The sequence below is a fragment of the Labrus bergylta genome, chromosome 15 (genome assembly GCF_963930695.1).
Source record: "Labrus bergylta chromosome 15, fLabBer1.1, whole genome shotgun sequence".
NCBI lineage: Eukaryota > Metazoa > Chordata > Actinopteri > Labriformes > Labridae > Labrus > Labrus bergylta.
Window position 1 is genome coordinate 12,774,189 of NC_089209.1, and position 20,883 is coordinate 12,795,071.

At 39.2% G+C, this 20,883-nt stretch overlaps 1 protein-coding gene across 1 annotated transcript in view; it reads left to right on the plus strand.

Moving 5' to 3' along the window:
• The window catches only part of mettl24 (methyltransferase like 24), a 38,372-nt gene that overhangs the window by 4,596 nt on the left and 12,893 nt on the right, over nucleotides 1-20,883 (plus strand). The window contains exons 2-3 of the mRNA XM_029277147.2: nucleotides 13,853-13,951; nucleotides 20,308-20,441. Of these exons, the coding sequence (XP_029132980.2) occupies nucleotides 13,853-13,951; nucleotides 20,308-20,441 (233 nt within the window). The remainder of the gene's footprint in view (nucleotides 1-13,852; nucleotides 13,952-20,307; nucleotides 20,442-20,883) is intronic.

The window sequence follows — 20,883 nt, forward strand, 5'->3', positions numbered from 1 at the left end:
GCCAGCTGTCATTCACATGTCAGACACACTCAATCTCAAATCTCACAAGCTTAAACCATGCTTCCAGAAAGTTATCCCAGTTTAACAAGATTGTATAACCTGAAACAATAAGACAGACTACTGAAACAGTCATCCACTGATATCAATATGACACTATCTCCTCTGGGATCTTGTTTTACACTCTTTATTATCCTGTTGATGTTGGTAACAGTAAGACAACTAGATGTTTCTATTTGTTTCCAATGGCATAGAAAAATAAATAATAAATAATAAAATCAGGAATCAAGGGTAAGGGAATTAACTAAGCACTCTGTGTGTAATTGACTGTGTTTGGCTGAAGGAGAATACTTTTGGTTCAACCAAAGAGCCAATAGTAGCCTACACTTTAAGTCAAAAGATTTCTTTTAATTTGACCCGACACAAGTTCTTTTAGCCACGAGGCAAGCATTAATTACTTTAGTCCAAATGAGCTTAAGTGTGATTCCAAATTAATGCTTCGATCCTGAACGTTCATTAGTCCAGTTTCAGGGATAAAGACAGAACAGAAAAGGCCACTTTGTGCAGTCTGTGCCAACCACTGCCAGCCACTTTTAGGCCCCCAGTGGAATTTGTAAGGCAGAAACTCGCTGACCTTGGTCTCGTCTTGGAAAGCTGAAAGACCTCAACTTAACAGAGAAATAAAGAGAGAGAGAGAGAGAGAGGCTTTTACTAAGGAACGAGAGGGGCTGACTTCTGTAATCCCAAAGGTGTGACTGGAGTCAGTTCTCAAAGATCTCTAACCTCCAGCTGGGGCGTCTGGGGAACCAGGAAGTCACAAGGAATAAATGGCTGGGAAGCTGACGTATCACCTGGGTAGCACTTTATAGATGGTATTTTTAGCTTAAATTCATGGAGTAAACTGATTCTCTCGTGTGGTTGCCCTCCAAACTTGGACTACTTTATATACTTTTTATCGACTGATTCTGCAAACAAGCCCCCGCTTACTTTCAGTCCTTATGCTAAGCTATAGCTAACGGTCCAAAGCTATATAGTTTTTGTCCACTTATTCTCTTTAATCAACAATAAAAAAATAATCACACCACAACTTTAAGGTTGTTAGCAATTTCCCATAGAGCGCAACATATGCTTAATTATTTTTAGAATTAATTTGGAGGCAAAAAAAAGAACAAAATAATCATACTTTATAATTACCAGCACCGTTACAGTAGATGGGACATCTAAGCATTTTCATTTCCTGTATTACTGGATCGTTTAACCCCAATGGCATTGCCTCACCCCCTTTACACACCCCAACCACCCAGGAGAAGTGAACACCTATACATGGGCCTACATCCTTACTAACCCCAAATAAGACTCATGTCTTAGTGTAAGAAAAACCAGCCAGCGTTGAATCTTAGACGGAAGAAGAACAAAGAATCCTCTCAGGTAATCAATCATCCCCTCCCTGCAATGTTTCTAAGTATTTAATTTGCACCAGTGAGGGTTTACAGCTTTTTTGAATATGAGAAACAGCTGAAAGTATTTGCTGAGCCAACATGATATTACCACTGCTTTAATTGTCTCTTCAGTAAAATGATTAAGGATGCCAAACCAAACCCTTTTTTATAAAAGCGTATTGCTTGCAGAGTTGAGCGCTAAATGCCTGTAATTCTTACTTTAAATGTAGATTCATACATATCAAGCCTCAAACAAGATGATCAAAAACCACATGTTCAAGATGGGGAAACAGATGCTGTTCAATGCACTTCATGTCATTGACTGAACAAACAGTGGGTCTCTTGTGTGCACTAACTAGTATCACACAAAGACTCCCACTGGAGGGGGAAAAGTCAGTGTCAGACTGTCAAGTCCAGAGTCTCCATCACACAATACTCCCCTCAGACATGGACGCCTTGTCTGGAACATTCCACAGCCTCCTTCCCAGCTGATATGAATGAGTGCATTGACCTCTGAAATGGGACCTCCTCACTCTCATCTTTGCTACTCACCTACACTGGGCTAGCCATGTTTCCACCAAAAAGCCTACAGTTTTGTTTGTGTAGCCCAATTCTGTTGCACTTTAGCTACTCGTGTCTGGTTACAAAGACAACAAAAGCCACACAGACAGCCAGTGAGCCTCAAGAACGATCACATAAGAGCATGGTGCTGCTTTGAGCCTTTACTTGTTTTTGTATGAATATTGCTGCTTTTCTGTCTAAAAATGGTTTCTGCTGTATGTATTCAATAGCTGAACATGAGAATGGAAATCATACAGAGATTAAGGCACAGAATTGGAGGATTAAATTAGAAAGACAATCACAGACTGAGGGCTTGTGGAGACACTGCTGTTTGGTCATAATGTGGGCAGTACTCCAATCTTATAAAACAACCAAGAGCACTGTCAATTACATTATGAAAGGGCAAAAAATATCTCACCACTCCTTTTCATTTCTTTGCATTTTCACATTCAGTTTTCATTTAAATGTAAGAATCTAACCCACACAATGGCAAAACAAAGCAACATAATGAGTCATAAGAGAAAATTACCGACTATCTTTAAGCACCTTGCTGTCATTTTCTCTGTTTTTCCATCACCATTTAAGGCAGTAAATGTCATATGGTACCCAGCGTGCTCCCTCTGCTCTTCCCAACTAGACATGAGAAAAACAGATCTCAGTTCTGGGATAATGTCCAAGAAGACAGGCGCACACTTGCAACGACAGACTCACACACTCCGACACACGAGCAGGTTTAAACAGCGAGACTGCGAAACAATACAAACCCTTCTGTCTCTTGAGACGCCCGGGCCAAGAAGTTGGCCTTGTTCAATCAAAATGTGACAATATCAGACAACAACAGTGGTGTCAATCACTTTATATCTATGGCTCACCTCATATACATCCACCTCAGTCCATCTGGTGATGAATAGAAACATTTATGTATGTATGTGTGAACAAGTATGAGTGAAGGTGCTATAAAGTGAATAGAAAGGGGACTGTGTTTCCAAGGCAACAGCCAGTTCTATAGAGATTGAAGTTGATTGTACATGCCATGACAAGTCAAAGGACTCCAGAGAACATGGGTATGCTTGTTAATATATGTGTGAAAAAGAAAAAAGATTATATATTTAGTGAAAAGAGCCAGCTATGAAAACAATACAAACACGGCTCCCCTTTCCCCTTTAAACCACACATAGCAGCTAGCAGTGTTTGGTGTTAACATCTGTAATTTACCACTGTGGCTTTGTACTAGATCAACTACACTTGCTAATATCCATGTTGTTGTCAGCTACATGCATACCATGTACTTGTAATGACTTGTTTAATACATATTCTGTGTGTTCAGTCTCTGTACTGATTACCTTTTCATCATTTATACTGATGCACAAATGACTGCCCTAGTTTACCTTTACCAGGCAATGTAAAGAAAGCGCTGGAAATGAGCAGCAATCACAACAGCAAGCTACATTTACGCCATCGAATGGAACAGCACTGATTACTTAATTACTTGCCACTGATTGCCTTCATTTTTTCTCAATTTGTAAGCCAGTTTTATGAAAGGTATGTCCTTTTATGTCCCAATTAAACCAATTATGTCCCTTTACTGCTAACATATTTTCTGATGAGTTCAGCTCCAATTCTACTCATAAAGTGGCTCAGCATATCTGTAATACAGTCTCATGGCATACTACTTCCTATATAATTAAAGGCTGCAAAAATGAGTTGGAAGTCTGGGTGCAACACAGATTGTTTGGGATGTTTTAGCAAAGCATCTTGGGGGGGGAAATGCAACGTTCAACACAGCAGCTTTGTAAAGCTTTTAAGCACAGCTAACAGATAAGATTTGCTTTAAGACAGATAGACACCAATCTCTGAACCTATTGGTTAACCTAAGACTATTTTGTGACAGTACAGCCTCCGGGAGTGCTAGATACTATTAAAGGCCTTTCAGTGTATCAGCCAGTAGTTAGAGATAGATGTGTTATCCACACTGACTTATTTCTTCTACAAAGAATGCCAAGTGAAACACTGATGGACAAAGCTTTACAACTATCACAGAAACCAGAATACTTAAAAAAAAAAAGCATGGTCGCTTGCCTGCAGATTCTGCATGTATGTGCAGGATCTGGTAATAGAGAGCAAACTGAGGCTGTCTTGTGTGTGATGGCACATGTTGCTGAATGAAAATTGGTGCGAGTTGGTCTTCAATCAGCTTGAATTTTTTTAAGTACTTTGGCAAATGATGTGACTCCAGATTAACAGAAGGATGAAGCATTCCAAGAATAATAGCATGTGTGTGCTGAAGTGCAACGCATGGCCTCAATTTTGAATGATACTCAGAGGTTAATTCAGTCTCAACCACTGTACTATAAACATACAAGAATGTTTCAGTTACACACACAAGATAGTCTCTCTCTAACAGTTGATGCAAACCAGATGTGGGTTTGTTAGACTTCTCCTACGATAGAAAAGCAGGGCCGAGAAGAGAAAAAGCTCTTCATCTTCCATCTACACCATCTGTGCCTCAACCTCCAATTTCCCTTTCCACTCCTCTCACACATACTCATATATGCATGCACACATACACATGCACACGCACACACACAAACACTTCACTTCCACACCCTGCTCGTGTGTCTCTCCTCTCCTCTGCAGGCTTCTTTTTCTTCACAGCATCACTCTGCCTTTGAGACTGAGCCTAAACTCCTCTGAGATTACCGCCTTTATTAAAAAAGATCAGCGTAATCCTCCTCTTTAATTCTGTTATACCCTCTCTGTCTTCTCTCTGTACTCCGGCTGTGAGCTGGGATTGGCCCGTGAGCTGGGCCTGTCAGAAGAATAGCGATGACACCACAGGAAGTGGAGACAACTGGGTCTGGTCTGAATTAAATAGTCTCCATATCACTGATTGGTCAGAGCGATAGAGCTCAGTAAAAGATCTTAATGTTTAGACTATCAATAGCTGGAATAGCAAAAAGAACCTATAAAACCTTTTATTTTGCTGGTTCTAAATAATAAGTGTGGAGAACGAATATTGTCGGGATTAAAAAGTCTGACTTACTCATTAACTGAAGGTTTTTATTTTATTTTTTCTGGCACATGTTTGCAGTTAAAACTTGTAAACAGCATCTTGAAATGATTCTGTATTTTTCCTGTTTCAACAAAAACCGTGAAAGGACTAAAACAAACCTGAACCCAAAACATTGCAGTCCAAAAGCTTTAAATAAAACACTCAAATATAGCCATGATGTTGCACTACTTAACAATTTCCTTCTTCATCTTTCCATTCTTAAGGGCGGCTGTAGCTCAGCTCAGGTAGAGTGCTCCCGCTGCTTCGTCGGCGGCGTATGATTATGTATAAATGGGATTATACTGATGGTCACATTCCATAGCAGCTCTGCCATCAGTGTGTGAATGGGTAGGTGTGACCTGCAGTGTAAAAGCGCTTTGAGTGGTCAGAAGACTAGAAGGTGCTATACAAGCTCAAGTCCATTTACCATTATTATTATTGTTATAGAGTATATGCCATTCAACAGCTAGTGTTCCAAATGTGTATCAACCCGCACTGTTGGGGCCATATGGAAATATGATTCATTTATGGTGAAAGATCACAACAGAGCCAAACATGAAGAAATAATAATAAGACATAAACATAAGATAATTATTTGTTTACATTATTGTAATGTAATTGTGCTCATTTTGGTTTTGATTTTGGGTGATCGTGCTTTGGATCAGAGCCACCTACCGTTTGGGTAATTTCAAGAGAACAATGACAGCTGGGGAGGCTGCTGAGAGTGGGGAGTGTAACAGTTTTTCAACTGCAAAAGATATGAAATGATAGTTGAAAGTTCCTGGTTTTTGATTGAAGAAATAATATAAAACATGCTTTGCAGCAATCGGTTTGGCAAGAAAGCATTGTCGTACAGTATCATAAAAACCTCAATCAACCTCAATTTGGTTTAAAACCTCCTTCGGTTATCCACACAGATGATGCCCAGGTCAAATTTCTGGACGCCCAGAATGTGCCTCAGCATGTCCACGTCTCTGTGCAGTCTGGTGCGGCGCAAACCCGCTCAGCATTGGCTTTCCTGGAAGTTTGGTTTATTTCCTTAAAAGCCATTAAACGCACTTTCCCCTCTCTTTTGATTAACATTTACCAAAAATCAAGCTTCAAGTTTGTGACCTGTTTTAGAGATTTTTATCTTCAGTTGGAAGAAATTACTTTTGGGCAAAACCCACGGAGAGAGAGGGGGAAGTTAGAAAAACACAATAATTGCTTTGGTATTTTCATGGGATTCGTTCATAAGCAACATGCTGTGTATCCTGTAATAGCACATGGATTGCAAGAAATGGAACCGCTTATCGAGAACTCCTTAGGGCAGAGGGTTTCTTTTTCGTCTTTGAAACTTTTAAATGTCCTCTGATGCACTGAAAGCAAAAGAAAAAGTTGAAATTTCATCAGCACCAAGAACTGGTTGTTTAACAAACACAAAATGAGTTCTTCTATTTTGCTTCAACGATTGAGCCTTCTAGATTGAATAAAAGGAGAAAAGGACATAACCTACACTAGTTAAAAACTTCAACAACCAACAGTTATTTTGGCCTGACAATTAATACGCCAGTGTCCACTTGAGGCTGGCTATCAACACATCGACAAGACCAATTCAGTCGACCGATTTAACCTCTTAATGTTGTTGTGTTATGTGATTTTCTTTTCAGGTTTTATCATTCTTTTATATGTTGGTAAGCCAGTTCTATGAGTCATGATTTCTGTTGGCTTTTCCCTATAGGGATTCCAGCTGTATTACTAAGAACACCACTTAATTAAATAAAGTGTTTGGTTACCCATCTATCTCACCGGGAGTCATGCAGGCAACATAATCAATATGTTTGATAGAAGTAAAATAAGGACTTTAAAGCAATGAGAAACACTTTTGTCATTCATATAATGATAGCTGTCTTTTAAGCTATCACTACTGAAAAAAAACACAAGATTCTCAAATTTTCCCTAATTGAGCATACATCTCTCATGTGGACTTTCACCTGGCTTCACCAACTATAAGAACTCTGGGAGACTAATGTGAATCAGCCGCCGACTGTTTGATTGAACCACTACTTCCCTGTGTGCTCACTCGTTCATTGAATGTCTTCTTGACCTTTATTTGGCACTGCTGAGTTTTTAGCCAAGCTGAAAATGTAGCCTGTCAAAGAACATTTCCTAACTTCTAGATGTTTCACAGTGTTAAAGAAATCATTCCTATGCTGTTGAACACACATCTTTGACTTCTGTTCCATCTACAGCTTGGTGGTATTTTTCTGAAGCATCTCCAGCCTGGTGCGAGTGATTGAAAAAAGTTAGCTGAAGGTTTGACACTCGGCCATGTAAGTGGCTCTTTACCAACAGACTGGGCTCAGATGGCAGCTCTTCTTTTGCCTCCTCATGGTTTTCACATTTACAGACACAGCTCACCTGTGGCTGGCTTGTCTATTAATGTGATGCATTATACTGACTATCTGTGACAATCAGGTGATCTGACCACACTTACAGTAGAACCATCACTTTGTATTTAATTTGTTGATTCTTGACAGAGAATACATATTTTAAATCCGCCACTGCTGGGTGATGGTCTCACTCTCCAACTGACAGTTCATTGGAGAAGTTGTATTGACTGTAGCTCCTTAAACATGCTGGGAACAGAGTGAACACAGGATTTTGAAGCACTTTCCTGTGAATATTGCAGCCTAAAATGTCTGATTTAGTTGAATTTTTTTAGAACGCTGCTGTCCAAGCAGCAAAGTTTTTAGGCTTTGCTTCTGTGTAACATATTACACATCAATTGCGAGTGACATAGAAGAGCCCTCCAATAAAGCTTTACAAGCTGTTGGTCCTCTGACATCACTTCTGGCCAATGTCTATCAAGGGGGTGGGGGGGTCAAATAAAATGTTTAATAAACACTCCATATTATTTTAAGTAAGACATGAACTATATATCAACCTTGTTCCCTTATCAGCTGGATGCTTAAATAACAAAAAGTTGTATTATATAGGGCTGGGAATCTTTGGGTGTCTCCAATTCGATTAGATTTAGATTCTTGGGGTGACGATTCGTTTCACAATCTATTTTCTATTCAAAACGAATCTGGATTCATGATTCAAAGTTTATTTTTGAATTAGTACATACTTCAGGATCTACTCCAGTTATCTGTGAGAGTGGCTGAATTTCTTGCTGCTCCTTTTGGCCTTCTACTGAGGGAAAGAGCTAGCTTAAGCACTTAGCAGGGAGTGACTGATTTTTTTTTTTTTGGGAGATATGAATCTATTTAAAATCTCAGAATATAAGAAATCATCTCTAGTATTATATTATCATTTCCAAAAACTGACACATACTTTTACTGCATCTGCTTTTACCTAGTGGCATTTTCTTTCAAAATAAGAGCACCTGTGTTTAAAATGTAAGTAACAGGAAATATTCACAGAGCTTTCAGAAAATGAAAATTTTAAAGAAACACCAACAACAGATTAATATTGAGATTTAAATACAGAGGTGAACAACTCCTCATCTTCAAGTCCATGACACCTGTTACCTTACACTTTTGTCTTCTTCTATTCCACCTAACGTGTTCTGGCAGACAGTCCTCCTGTGTTTTATCCACTCATCTCTTGTTCATCCATCCATCCTCTTCTCCCTAGGGGTTTATTCATGCTTGACCTGGCTGCTCACACCTCTCTCACACAAAGCTGAGAGGCACACTGAGCTCCACCAAGACATGCAGGCCATGCAGAAACATCCCCACAACAGAGCAATCAAAAAAAAAGGGGTGGAGATGTTAAAAACAAGTCCTCTCTGTATCCTGGGAAATAAAAGTAGAGGTCGAACCAGAAAAGACGAATGGCAGACAATTCAGTTACAATTTGTGATCAGATTAATTTAATTAATCTCCGTTGTTTATCTAATTGGAAGCTAGTTTGTTTGCACTTATAGTAAATGTTTACTTTCAAAATAAGACTGAAACTATAAACCACTAAAGCCTCCACTGTTAACTCAAGCTGTTTTCAGAACTTGCAGCCAAAACTTTAACTGACATGAAGTGGCACTTTTTACTCTCAGGACCACCATAATGAATCCTTGCAGCCCAATTTATCACTTATAGATCTACTTCAACTGAAGATTCAACTCCTTTTGACACTTCCACTTTTGCTTTAAACATTTCATCTAGCTCTCCCAGAGCAAATTCTCAGCACTAAGCACACATTTTCTCCCAGATGTCATTGCAGCGACAAATTCCAATGCTTTCACTTGAAACAACAATCATCTGTTTCAGCGTTATACTCTTCAATTGTGTTCCATGCTTGGAGTGAAGCAACCTTGTCGTTGCTGAATCTTTCACCTTTTTAGTCAATTGTTCTTGCTATGCTACTTCAACCTGCCAGTTAGCTGTAAGTGGATGTGTTTGACTGCCACTTCAACAACTTTCTACTTTGTAAAATAACCAAAGGGCAAGTTTTCAGAAGTGAGCACACACACATTTTCTTTGTACAATTTAGCAATAAAGTTTCAGCTATTACCACCAATTTAAAAAGTATGCAATTAAATTGACCTCCACTTTATGTATCCTTTAAAAAATCTCTCTTAAACTTCTCTCAGTAATTTAAAGGAGATCTATTATACTCACTTTCACAATTAATTATGTCAGTCTGGGACAGCTATTGAGTAGCGCTGCAAGATGTGTAGCTCAAAAAAACGGATTATTTATCTTATACTGGCGTTAATAAAATCCCTTATTTCAGCCATTGTCTGCAACGGTTCATTTCAGCTGCTGTCTCTTTAAGACTACTAAACCTTTCCTCACTTAAATCCACTTTCTGCCATTTCATCCTATTTCATTAATCACAAGCTACTATCTCTCCCGTTGAGAGAGATGGGCGACCAACTTTCATCACTCATACCTTTTCAAATGTTTCAATTGCACATTTTAATCATCAGGAAAACTTTCATAAGGTGTTGCCTCTTCTATCTCTCAGTGTCATCGTATTGACTCACAATTTCCAATCTTCCATCCTACCACTCATGTCAAGGCAAATACCTGAGCTGCTCTTGCTGTGGGTGTAATTATAGCTAATGCCATGGGATGAAGGTGTGCACAGCTGAGGCTCAACAGCTCTGGGTGATGATCTGCGTGTTTGTTATTAACACTGCTTACCTCCGCTGTCCCTGAGGTGCTGATGACTTGTGTAGTTGCTTGACTGAACATGGAGCTTAACACAAATCTCATCAGCACAAAGTGATGACTCAGCAGTAAGTAAAAGCTCCTATAGGCAAGTGAAATGTTTGCACGAACACATACATACAGTCTCTATTTAAAATGTCAGTTTAAGCTCTGTTTAAAAAACGCTGATAGATTAAAAATATCTGACTTATTTATTTGTCATCAAAATATATTAATAATACCTTAATGATTGCGTCCCTCGCATGTTCCCTTCTCCACTTTTTCCCTCTCTGTTCCTAGTACAACCAACCGCATAAACTGCGATGTAAGTGCATTGTCTCAGAAATCCCCCCCCCGCTCAGGAGTCCTGTCCCAACCTGTACCATGCAGGCTGATGTATGGGGCCTGCTCTCTCAGCTTTGCAGGGAGATAAAGAGAAAAGGGACAGAGAGCTGTGGGAAGTTTCAGAGTCTCTGGGACTCAGGAAGGATAGGTGATATTTTTTAACATGTGAACAACAAGCTGAGTTGAGGTACAGCTTTAATGTCTCTGAAAAACTTTCCACACTATATTGCATCAGAGGAGGAAAGTTGATTGAGATTGATATTTTTCGGTTCTCTTTGGCCGTTGCAAGGGAATTTTCAGCTACAAGATCGGAATTAAAATTGTATGAAGGAATTGAACTACAAAGTCTCCGCCTGGAGATTTAGCCAGAGTTCAAAAATCTGAACAGAGACATCACACTTAATATCTTATTGATCCAGCTCTTTTTTATTGCACATTTCAAGTAAAGGAAATCTTTTTACACTTAAAGCAAATCACTGATGATAATAATGGATTATAATGATGATGCTAATATACATTTCAATGTGTTTCTTTGAGTAAGAAGCAAGGGTTGTTTTTTCCAACGGTCATTTTCATATTGTAATAATCGCATGGAATGAAACCTCATCATTCAAAGTTTAATTTATGGGTTAAATATCAGCATCACAAGTGTAACTGTTGAATTTTGTCCAAAGTATGAATTAGACAGTTGTAACAGTGACATAGGCTATTTTGCCAACATGCTAAACCAGTAGATAAATTGGTATGGTAAAATGTGGCTCTTTTTTCAGATGACTAAAAGTTCATTGTAAGTTTCTGTAAATTTTGGATCAAGCCAATGAAAAAAGTTTTCTTGTGCAGTCTATTTTTCTAATCTTTGACAGAAATTAAAGGCTTTTTCTTTCTTAACAATGCACATTATGCAAAATTATCTAAATATTATGCAAAATAATATTATCTTATTGTGTCAGAAATGTGGAAAGATGTAAATGCTATTTTTCTAAGTTATGAGATTTGTAAACTCTAGGCATTCAACTTGTTTATTTCCCCCAGTCCTCGCCATCTGTTTGCCTCTATGTTTACTTTCTACTGATTACTTAATTTATACCTTCTTTCTTTACTAATCAGTCTTCCATCTTCTGTCTGAGGCCTGTGAGAGGCAAATCAGGAAAATCAAACCTTTGAAAAAAAACAGCACGAGTGAAACCCACATGTACACATCCATCACCCTATTTGTCCTGCAGGGTAATTGTGTTGATCACGCATCACTGGTGCAATTATTTCAAACTGAGACACTGAAGAAACAGAGAGAGAGAGGGAGAGAGAGCAGAATGTGTGAGCCAGAGGAAAGCGAGAACTGGAAATAGAGAGAAAGGAGTGATGAATGAAAGAGAGCGAGGTGGAGGAGAGCTGAGGCACAACGAGCATTCAGATGTTTCGACACGCCACAAATCGATTAGAGGCTGAATGCCAAACACTGAACAGTGTTGCGTGGATCCAGCTCTGCAGCTTTAACAGGGACTGCTGATTCTCTGCGCTGTCAGGTCTCAGGATCAGCATCACTGGAGGGGGAAATGGCACACATGATGCTGCCATAGATAATGTACAAGCAGAGGGCAGCATGGCCATGGGTCTTTATGTGCATGTGAGAGCACAAGTGTGTGTTTTCTATATGTTCATTAAAAAGAAGAAGACAGCAGCGTCATAGGAAATGCATAAGTAGATAATCTATGTGAACATGTAAGGAGATAATTATGGCCGTGCTTATGGTCAGTACAACATCCCAGCCTCAAGTGTGATGTCTTTTTATACAATGAATGAATTAATATTTTATTTTTGTGTCTGGTCATGTACATGGCCCATCCTACATGGAATTATTCAGACACATTATCTGAAAATCAACCAAATGTTCCAGCATGTCATTTAGACAACATTAAAAAAGCACTATTAGCATGAACAATCCCCCAAATAATAACACTCCAAGAGGTCAAATAACCAATACCAACACTAGCATATGGTCGTTTGCTGCAACATTAATTAACAGCATTCTGATCACTTTGGAGAGTAGTACATTTAATTATAGGTTCCAGTGCTGTTATACTCTATATCAGCATTTCAGCACCCATGCAAGTCATCTTGTCCAATTAAATTAATGTACAAACGAACTGTTATGCAAGTATATAAAACTTTTAGACAGCATTTTTGTCTCTGTTTTTATGTGCTGTAGATAAAGTGCCTGAAATAAGGTGAATGAATTTGTACAGCATGGAAGAATATTTAATATATATCATTAAAATATGAGAGAGTTAATCAATTCACTAACACAACTGTCATTGACCAGAGCTTTCAGATTAATGGAACATCACTTAAAAGCAGCGTTATGTCTGAGGCAAATTGTGTTGTTTCTTTATTGATCTAGCTAAAGTTGAGTGCACAAGTGTAGGGAGCGAAAGGAACGAGAACATGAGAAAGAATTTAAACACTTGGTTATTTTCCTAAACAGATCTGTGCCTCTTTACAGACTGTTCACCAGCTGTGCCCAGAGCATGGAACAAATGCAAACAAGATCTTGTGAGACAAGCCAGAAATTATCGGTGCATAATCATGGAATATGTGAAAATAGGCTGCAGCACTTTTTTTAACACTTTAAAGGGGAAGCGATGTCTCGTGAAATCAACAAGGATATTTATACCACGGCTGCTAATGAACATTTGGATGTGGTATTCGCCCCAAGAAATGATTGTACAACCATTGAAATGCATTATGGAAGCTCTGTCTGTCTTTTTTTTCCCCTCCTCTCTTCATTCTCTATCCCTTTGCCTCTTCTCTAATCATAAACAGACACATTCCTGTAGAAATGAAGCAGCTGTAAAGCAAAGCTCTGCCAGGTTTTAGGAATGTGGTCACACAGCAGCACTGAGCTGCTACAGTCGGCTGACGGTGAAGTCTGAGCTCTTATTTTTCCGCAGTTACACACAGCTGGACTTTATACAGTAAATTAAATTATCTGTACTGAGCACTGCAGAATGCCCAAGAACGAATAGCATCCCTCGTTTCACTAAAATAACACTGGAACTGAACTTTAGCAGTTTGTCACTAACACACAGGTGAGAAAAAAAAATCCTCCACTGAGTACATCGTGACCTAGTTTGATTCCATCAGTAGCTGTGCACAAGTGGGTTAGAATACCTGCAAGAATAAAGCTCCCATTGTTGTTGTCCTTGTACTTCTTCTTCTGAGTGGCCTACTTTGATGTTAGTTAATTGTCAATGTTCTTGTTCTTTTCATCATTAATGACCACTTTTGTGTATTTGTGTGTGTGTGTGTGTGTTCCACTCCAGGCTCCTCGCTGGCATATAGACCTGGAGCCCTGGGCCAGTGAGAGTCATTCTCTGGAGGATGAAGCTAAAAGGTTCCTCGACTACATCACAACACCACAAGTGAGCAATCCTTCTTTGACTTCTTATTGGTCTTTGAAACTACTACCTGTTGTATAAAGCTGAATGTTTTAAATTTCTATTTGTGCCAAAACTTAAAGGCGGGGTTGGTCATTTTCGAAAACCAGCATGATTTTGAAAGTAGCATTCCCTCAGTGCCACGTCTGCACCCACCCCCTCCCCTCTGTGCTCCCTCAAAAGCCACGCCCCTCTCTTACATGCACAAGCGCCATTGGTCCAGAAGTGGAGCTCAGCTCATGCTTTGAGTGTGGGCTCGTGCATGCATGGGGTAGAGAACGAGCAGAGAGACAGGGAGGCGTCTGATTGGTTCATCAGATTGGCACCTCGTGGCAGACATTGGTCAAAGTTTTTACAGGCTTACAACTGCTACAGATGACAGATTTTCTTCGTTCCTTTTTCAGAGCACTTGAGTTATTAATGTCTGTCAGGAGCTAAAGAAATTTTCAACCAAAATCTTAAAAAGTGTGTCTGGACGAAATTACCAACCCCCCCCCCCCTTTAATTCGACAATTGCTGAGCAGATAAAACCTTGCAAACCCCCGGAGATCTTTGTTATCAGAATTTTAATCAGAGTCAGCTTTTATTGGGCAGTCCTTCACATACAAGGAATTTGACTTAATTATGTGCGCTCTATAACTTAAGTACAACATTAAATATTTAACTATAAACAAACAAATAAAAAACAAATTTGTACAATGAGACACTCGTGCAGTGGTGATTAGTGCCAAAGATGCTGAAATAAACATGATAATAAATTGTGTGATCATGTAACAGATGGGCTAATTGACATGAGGTTGATAGCTTTACAGCATTTATTACAGTAGTGTTATCTGATTTGACTCCAATGACAGGCATACAATTATGTACAGTACAGCACATCACTCGCATGTAAAATGTGCCTAATATGCACCGCACTGAGGAGTGTATTGGCAACATTAAATATAAAGGGAAGGTGTAAAGAAAGATGTTAGCTAGTTTACTATTTAAGTCGCTCTCTCTAAAGCTCCATTCTTTAGAGTGAGGCAAACACCCATCTATACATCTAACTTCTGCAAGAAGATAAGCTTCACGTTTTAAACTAAGAATACTGACAGCCAAAGTACAATACAATCTGAAATCACAGATTTGCAGAGCAGATGCAAAGTTGACAAAGTTAGCTTCTAGCGTTGCCACCAGCTTCTTGCAAACACAACATCTTTAACTTGTTTATTGTGTTTTAACTTAAGCTTAACTAAACCTTGGGACCAGATGCACACGTTGAGCATTGAGTCTGTACTGCGGAGACAATTACAGTTTTTTTCAGGCATTATCTTGAAATGTCATTGCTATGTATATAAAAGTGAGACAAGCCTGCCTCTGTCAGACCAAGACTGAGTTACACTTGCTCCCCTTTCACATTCAGCTCAGCCAGAGAGCTCTTGTCTCGCTCGAAAGCGCACACATAATTCATTACTCTATTGATTACCATACAGATTGAACTCTCAGCACCTTCTATTCACATTTAATCAATGAGATGTTGTGGGGTGTTTGTTGCTTTATGTCTGAATCAAATTACTACAAATGGATTTTGATGTTCGGAATCAAAATGTATGAAAATTGAGGGATTGAGAAAGCTTAAATGATGCACCCTTGAAACCTTTTATTTTGAAGCATGTACAGAGACACAGCTTCATTTTTACAGTCCAAATACACAGAAGACCGTTCTGAATGTTTCTTTCGATTACATGTGCTGCAGTTTTTATTATAATGAATTGGCTTTTGGATAAATCAGCAACTTGTGTTTTCCCCTCACACAATACAGTGAGGACACAGAGTACCTCACTACAAATGACTAAGCACTTGTTCTATATCTTTCACAAAGCAGACATTCAGCTCATACTGAATTAGCCCAGGGATGTGTGTTTGCGTGTGCGTGCGTGTGTGCGTGTTTGTGTACAGCAGCTTGTGTGTGTGACAGTAAGAGGCAAGGACAAGAACAGAGAGAAAAGGGAGTGTATGAGTGTGTGTGTATGTTTGTGGGAAGATGTAGAAGGGAACTGTCTGTCATACACAGTGACAGCAGAGGGTGGAGGGAGTTGGAGGGCGCGTAGCAGTATCTTCAGCTGTAATGCTGACTGACACGGTGCCTGGTAGAGCTGTTACTCAGAGAGATAGCCCATGACACAACTGTCCAATCAATAGCAGTCAGTATATCTTGCGCATGCATCCTCGACCAGCACACACACATAGAAGGGAATGTTTCTCAAGCTAAAGCACATAAAATGATGATTTTTTTTTCTGATTAGCCTTACTGCAATAAGTAGTTACTGTTCATTCCTTATATTAAGTGCTTAATGAAAGCATTCATTCACGTCAGTTTTCACAGTGAAACAGTGTTCGTCAATGCCATTAATAAGTCTGCAGATGTGAAGGAGCATGATAATAATAATAATAATAATAATCAATAATATTAATCAAGAACCATTTAGCATTTTATTACACACTGTTCATGGTGTGCTGATAAACACTATCAACCTGAAACCATTAACAATAAACAGCAAAATGGATCTTATTCTAAATCCATTTAAGTAGAGAATGCGCCGACCACATGTACTGTGTAATTTCGCATGATCTTGAAAAAAGCCACTTTGAGTGACTTTTTATATTTAACTTTCCTCTGGTGTCATTGCAGTGGACAGCCTGGTCAGAGGATAGGGTTCATTGAAAAGTTGCTCAGAGAGAATTGCCACCTTATTGTGGTAGAGGGGTTTGGGCATCACAGTGAGCAGTGCTGTTGGGACTCATAGTACGGTTACCAAAGACATATCTGTCCCAGAGGAGGGGATTCATATGGAAATCATATGGATTTAAGTAGCCGCAGCACTTTTCATGGTCCAGGGAAACTAGGGCCCCTTTCCAGAGCAAGACCAACAGGGCCTGACCACTTGCAAAGCCCTAAAGAACTTAATGGAGGAACCAGCAGTTTGAACTGGGGACGTTCCGAGTCCTAGTCGGTTAAACAGAAATTTAAATTTAGACAAGCCCACTAGCTTGAAGGTAAGAAAACAGTCAGAAAAAATTCTGAATTGAGGACAACTTTTTTAGTTGATGTGAAGAACGTCTTCTGCAGTTATTGTCATGATGAACTATATCAAGTTTCAGAACGGGATCACAGCGTCTGCGGTTTAACAAGGTCAGTATGGTTTGCATTGCATAGTGTTGCTAATTAGCAATGTGAGGTTTAACGTCCACATGTCTGTGCTAAATGTGAATATGCATTGCTTCAGTTGATATGCCAATTTAACCTGATACAGCTTTTAAACAACTTTATCTCAACGTTCTAGGTCCAAATACTGCCAAACCAAACTGTTCCTACAAGATTCTACCTGTTCACTTGTTTACATTCGGCTATAGAGAGGAGGCCCATTATCCAGGGCTACAGCCAATGTATGACTACACCGCCCTGCTAGTGGCATTGGCACAGCATTTGACCAGAATTGAGGGTCAACATATACAAAATAACAAATAATTTGTTTAATCCACTAATAACTCTGGAGGCAACTAGCCAAGGGTAACAATATTTCATTGATTAGTCAGCTAGAAGCGCACACCCCTAGTCTGGAGTATAAATCACTGGGTGGGGTCCTTGAAAGAATACCAACTGGAGAATGTTCTGGTGGACTTCAGCACTCATATGGGCAACCAGCAGGTTATCTGGAGGGTGTGATTGGGAAGAATGACCTGCCCAATTGGAACTCCATGTGTTGCTTTGACATTGGACTTTATACATTGATCTTAAACTGTACCATGGTAAGAAGCTCAGAAACATCACTAAAAGATCATGCTGAACCTTTAAGCCAGGAATAAAAAAATGTAGTGGTTTTAACGTCTAATAAAGTTGTCATCAGGTCGCCTTCCTTTAGAGGTTTTAAATGGAAGTCCAACTGGTTGAAGACCCTTGGAAGGACCAAGAAGGTCTTCAAAAGATTTGATGATTGAAGGTCAGGAAATAGAGGATGTTGTGAACTGTAGAGTTTGTAAAGGGCCTCGAAGCAAATATGTTGTTTGTATTATTAGGTTACATAAATAAAATGGACTTGACCAAATGTCCTGGGAAGGGCCCCCAGGAGGAGTTAGCTTCATTATTTATTAATCTACACAAACACTGTGAGCTTTCATTTTAGATAATACTCCGTTTACTGCTACTTTGTTTACACTTGAATTGTGTAAAGTAGAGCCATAATAATTGCCATCAAGCCTGGCACCATATTTCATCCTTTCTGCGAAATGTCTGCAGCTGGTGGAGCTTAAAAACACTAGACAGAAAACATTCATCAGCAGCTTCGGAGCCAAAGCTTAGTCAAAAATAAAACTGCAGTAAACAACAGAAAACATCAGAATACGCTGACATGTAAACATGCATTTACTGTGTGTTTGTACACAGACACGTTCTTATTCTAAACACACAAAATTTCATAAACACAGTTTGCCGGTTCTTGGTGAGAAGGAGCTGAGTTGAGTTTGATGGAAACATTTTTCTTTACAGCATTTCAGAAGGATTTTGCAGACATTAAGGGACATCCTCACATTTTAGCACAAGCCTTATGACAGGGCTTTGTGGGGGAAATAAAACCACTTGTTTTTTACCAATGAAACAAAAAATATGATCGGTTTGTGTTTAAAATTATAGGGAGTAAAGTTTCAATTTTATATTGCACTACAAACAGAACAACTGTTTATGTAACCTCAGCAATTTCACCCTGCTTGCTTGTGGTTGAATATTACATAAGATCTCACAAAGTTTGGAAACTGAATTGGTGGGGAAGAAACTCTGCAAAACCAGACGGACTGTATGGATTATTGAGCATAGAGTAAACTTGTATCCCCTACTTGTTTTCATCATCTCCCTTTTTTCCCCCCTCTTCTCTTACTCTTCAGAGACTTGGCTGTGCTGCAGCTTCACATCATGATGAATCTTGTTTAACACCGAACACACACCAGACCAGGGTCCATTTCTACTGCAGCCTTACATTGATTTATAGTGTTTGTGTTGAAATATTTATTTAAAAAAAAGAAGAAGATGTCCCTCAAATCAGGACAACTCACAAAGGTTGAGCCGAGCTGCCAGTCTCCAATTCTAAATGCGGGTGTTATTCTACAAACTTCCTGTCATGTGATGTATTGTCCTATGTGACTAGAGCTCACCATTGTAAACTTGGTGAGACAGATGCTGTCGATGCTGTCTTCCCCTCTCACATTCTTAATTCCCAACTACCCAGAGCTGTCTGAATATTAAGCAACCAAGCTCTGATGTTCTGTGCATTCCTGCTTTGACTTCAAACATGTTGAAAAAACAGTGTCTGGAGTTATAAATCATATAAACATACATTAAATCACTTTTAGATTCTGTTTGTGTAGCCTTGATGATTTGCTGTATTTGAAGGTTTTCAGATACAAACATTGACTAAGTAATATTTACATTGTGTGCATTTTTTTTAGCTCTGTCTTTTTGGGTCAATGCAAGATTTAAGATGGTCTCTAAATTTTGAGAAAATTACTATCTTGTTTAAATAGGAAGTAAAAGAAATCCTCTGGTGAAAATGTGTCATGGTGCAAAGTGTAGGCAAGAGAGTAGGACCCAAGTGCAGATGGTTTCAGGCAGTCTTGAGCAGTACTTATACTGTAACTGTATCTAGACAGACAGGCAAACAGGAACCAAGTAATAGCAGGTATGTGGACAGGTTTAGAAGCATCATGAAGAAAACAGAAACGGGCAGAACATGAGGAAACTGATGGGTAGATTAGCAGCGAGAACAGGTCTGTAGATGGGGAAAGGAGGCAAGGCCAATGGTGGTGAGGAGGTGGGGAATGACAAAGGACATTTGGAAGAGGAACTGTTACTATTGAGAAGGAACAGGAACACACACAAAATAGCACTAATAGAGCGAGATAGAGGGGTTAATTGGACTATAATAATACATCCTCTTTGGATAAAAACTAAGAAAACAGAGAAGATTGCCGGTGTCTTCTTGAAAGTACTTGGATGTCATGATGAACTATTTGATATCCTGGAATGCCACATATTTGTATGAAAAAAGACAAAATAAGAATGTATTTCCTCTGCTGACTTACACCTTTAGGGGGAGAGTAGACAGATTCCTCTTTTGTTGTTTTTTTTAGATCTGTGTTCTTCTATTGATTTTTACATCTGTATACACCCCAGGATACAGGCTTTCACGTTTTAAAAGAGTTAGATAGAAGCGCTCTTTTCTTACACCAGTCAAACCTAAAAATGAAAAAAGGAAGCTGTCTTCTTGTGAACAGTTTTAGATAAAATATATATGTTTTTGTATGTCCAGGTTTCTTGTGCATCGCTGTTCAAAGGGGAAGCTACTCAGGAGGGAACCCAAGGATCCTGGACTGCGTGTCTGGACCCCAAATACAGCCTGACCAAAAGGATACACAGCAAACACTGCAGGGTTTACTCCTTTGGGTGAGTACAGAAAAAGACTCACTAGCAGAATCTAATCCTTATTGTAATCAGTGTAACAAAAGACTTGAGAGGCTGTACATTAGATTGGAGACAAGCTGTCATGTAGAGCATCTGTTGGGTGAAAGAATTGTTCACAACATTGATTTCAGACAGTCAGTGAGTTTCTTTTTGAAGGTTTTTTTTATTTATTTTTTTAAAAGAGAATCTGCTGCAGTGACAGGCTGTGATGCAACGAGGTATAACTGCCTCTGTTGTGTGTCAGGGGTGAACATTTTATTTCTTTCTAAGAGGAGACATTCAGGGTTTTTGTCCCACTTCTTCCTCCAAGAACAAAAGCTATCCACAAAATTGAGGAAAACAGTAACGCTATTTCAAAAGCCCAGTCTTTTATGACTGATGACTAATTGGTCACTGAGCCTAAATGTGTTCAGGAACTGTCTTT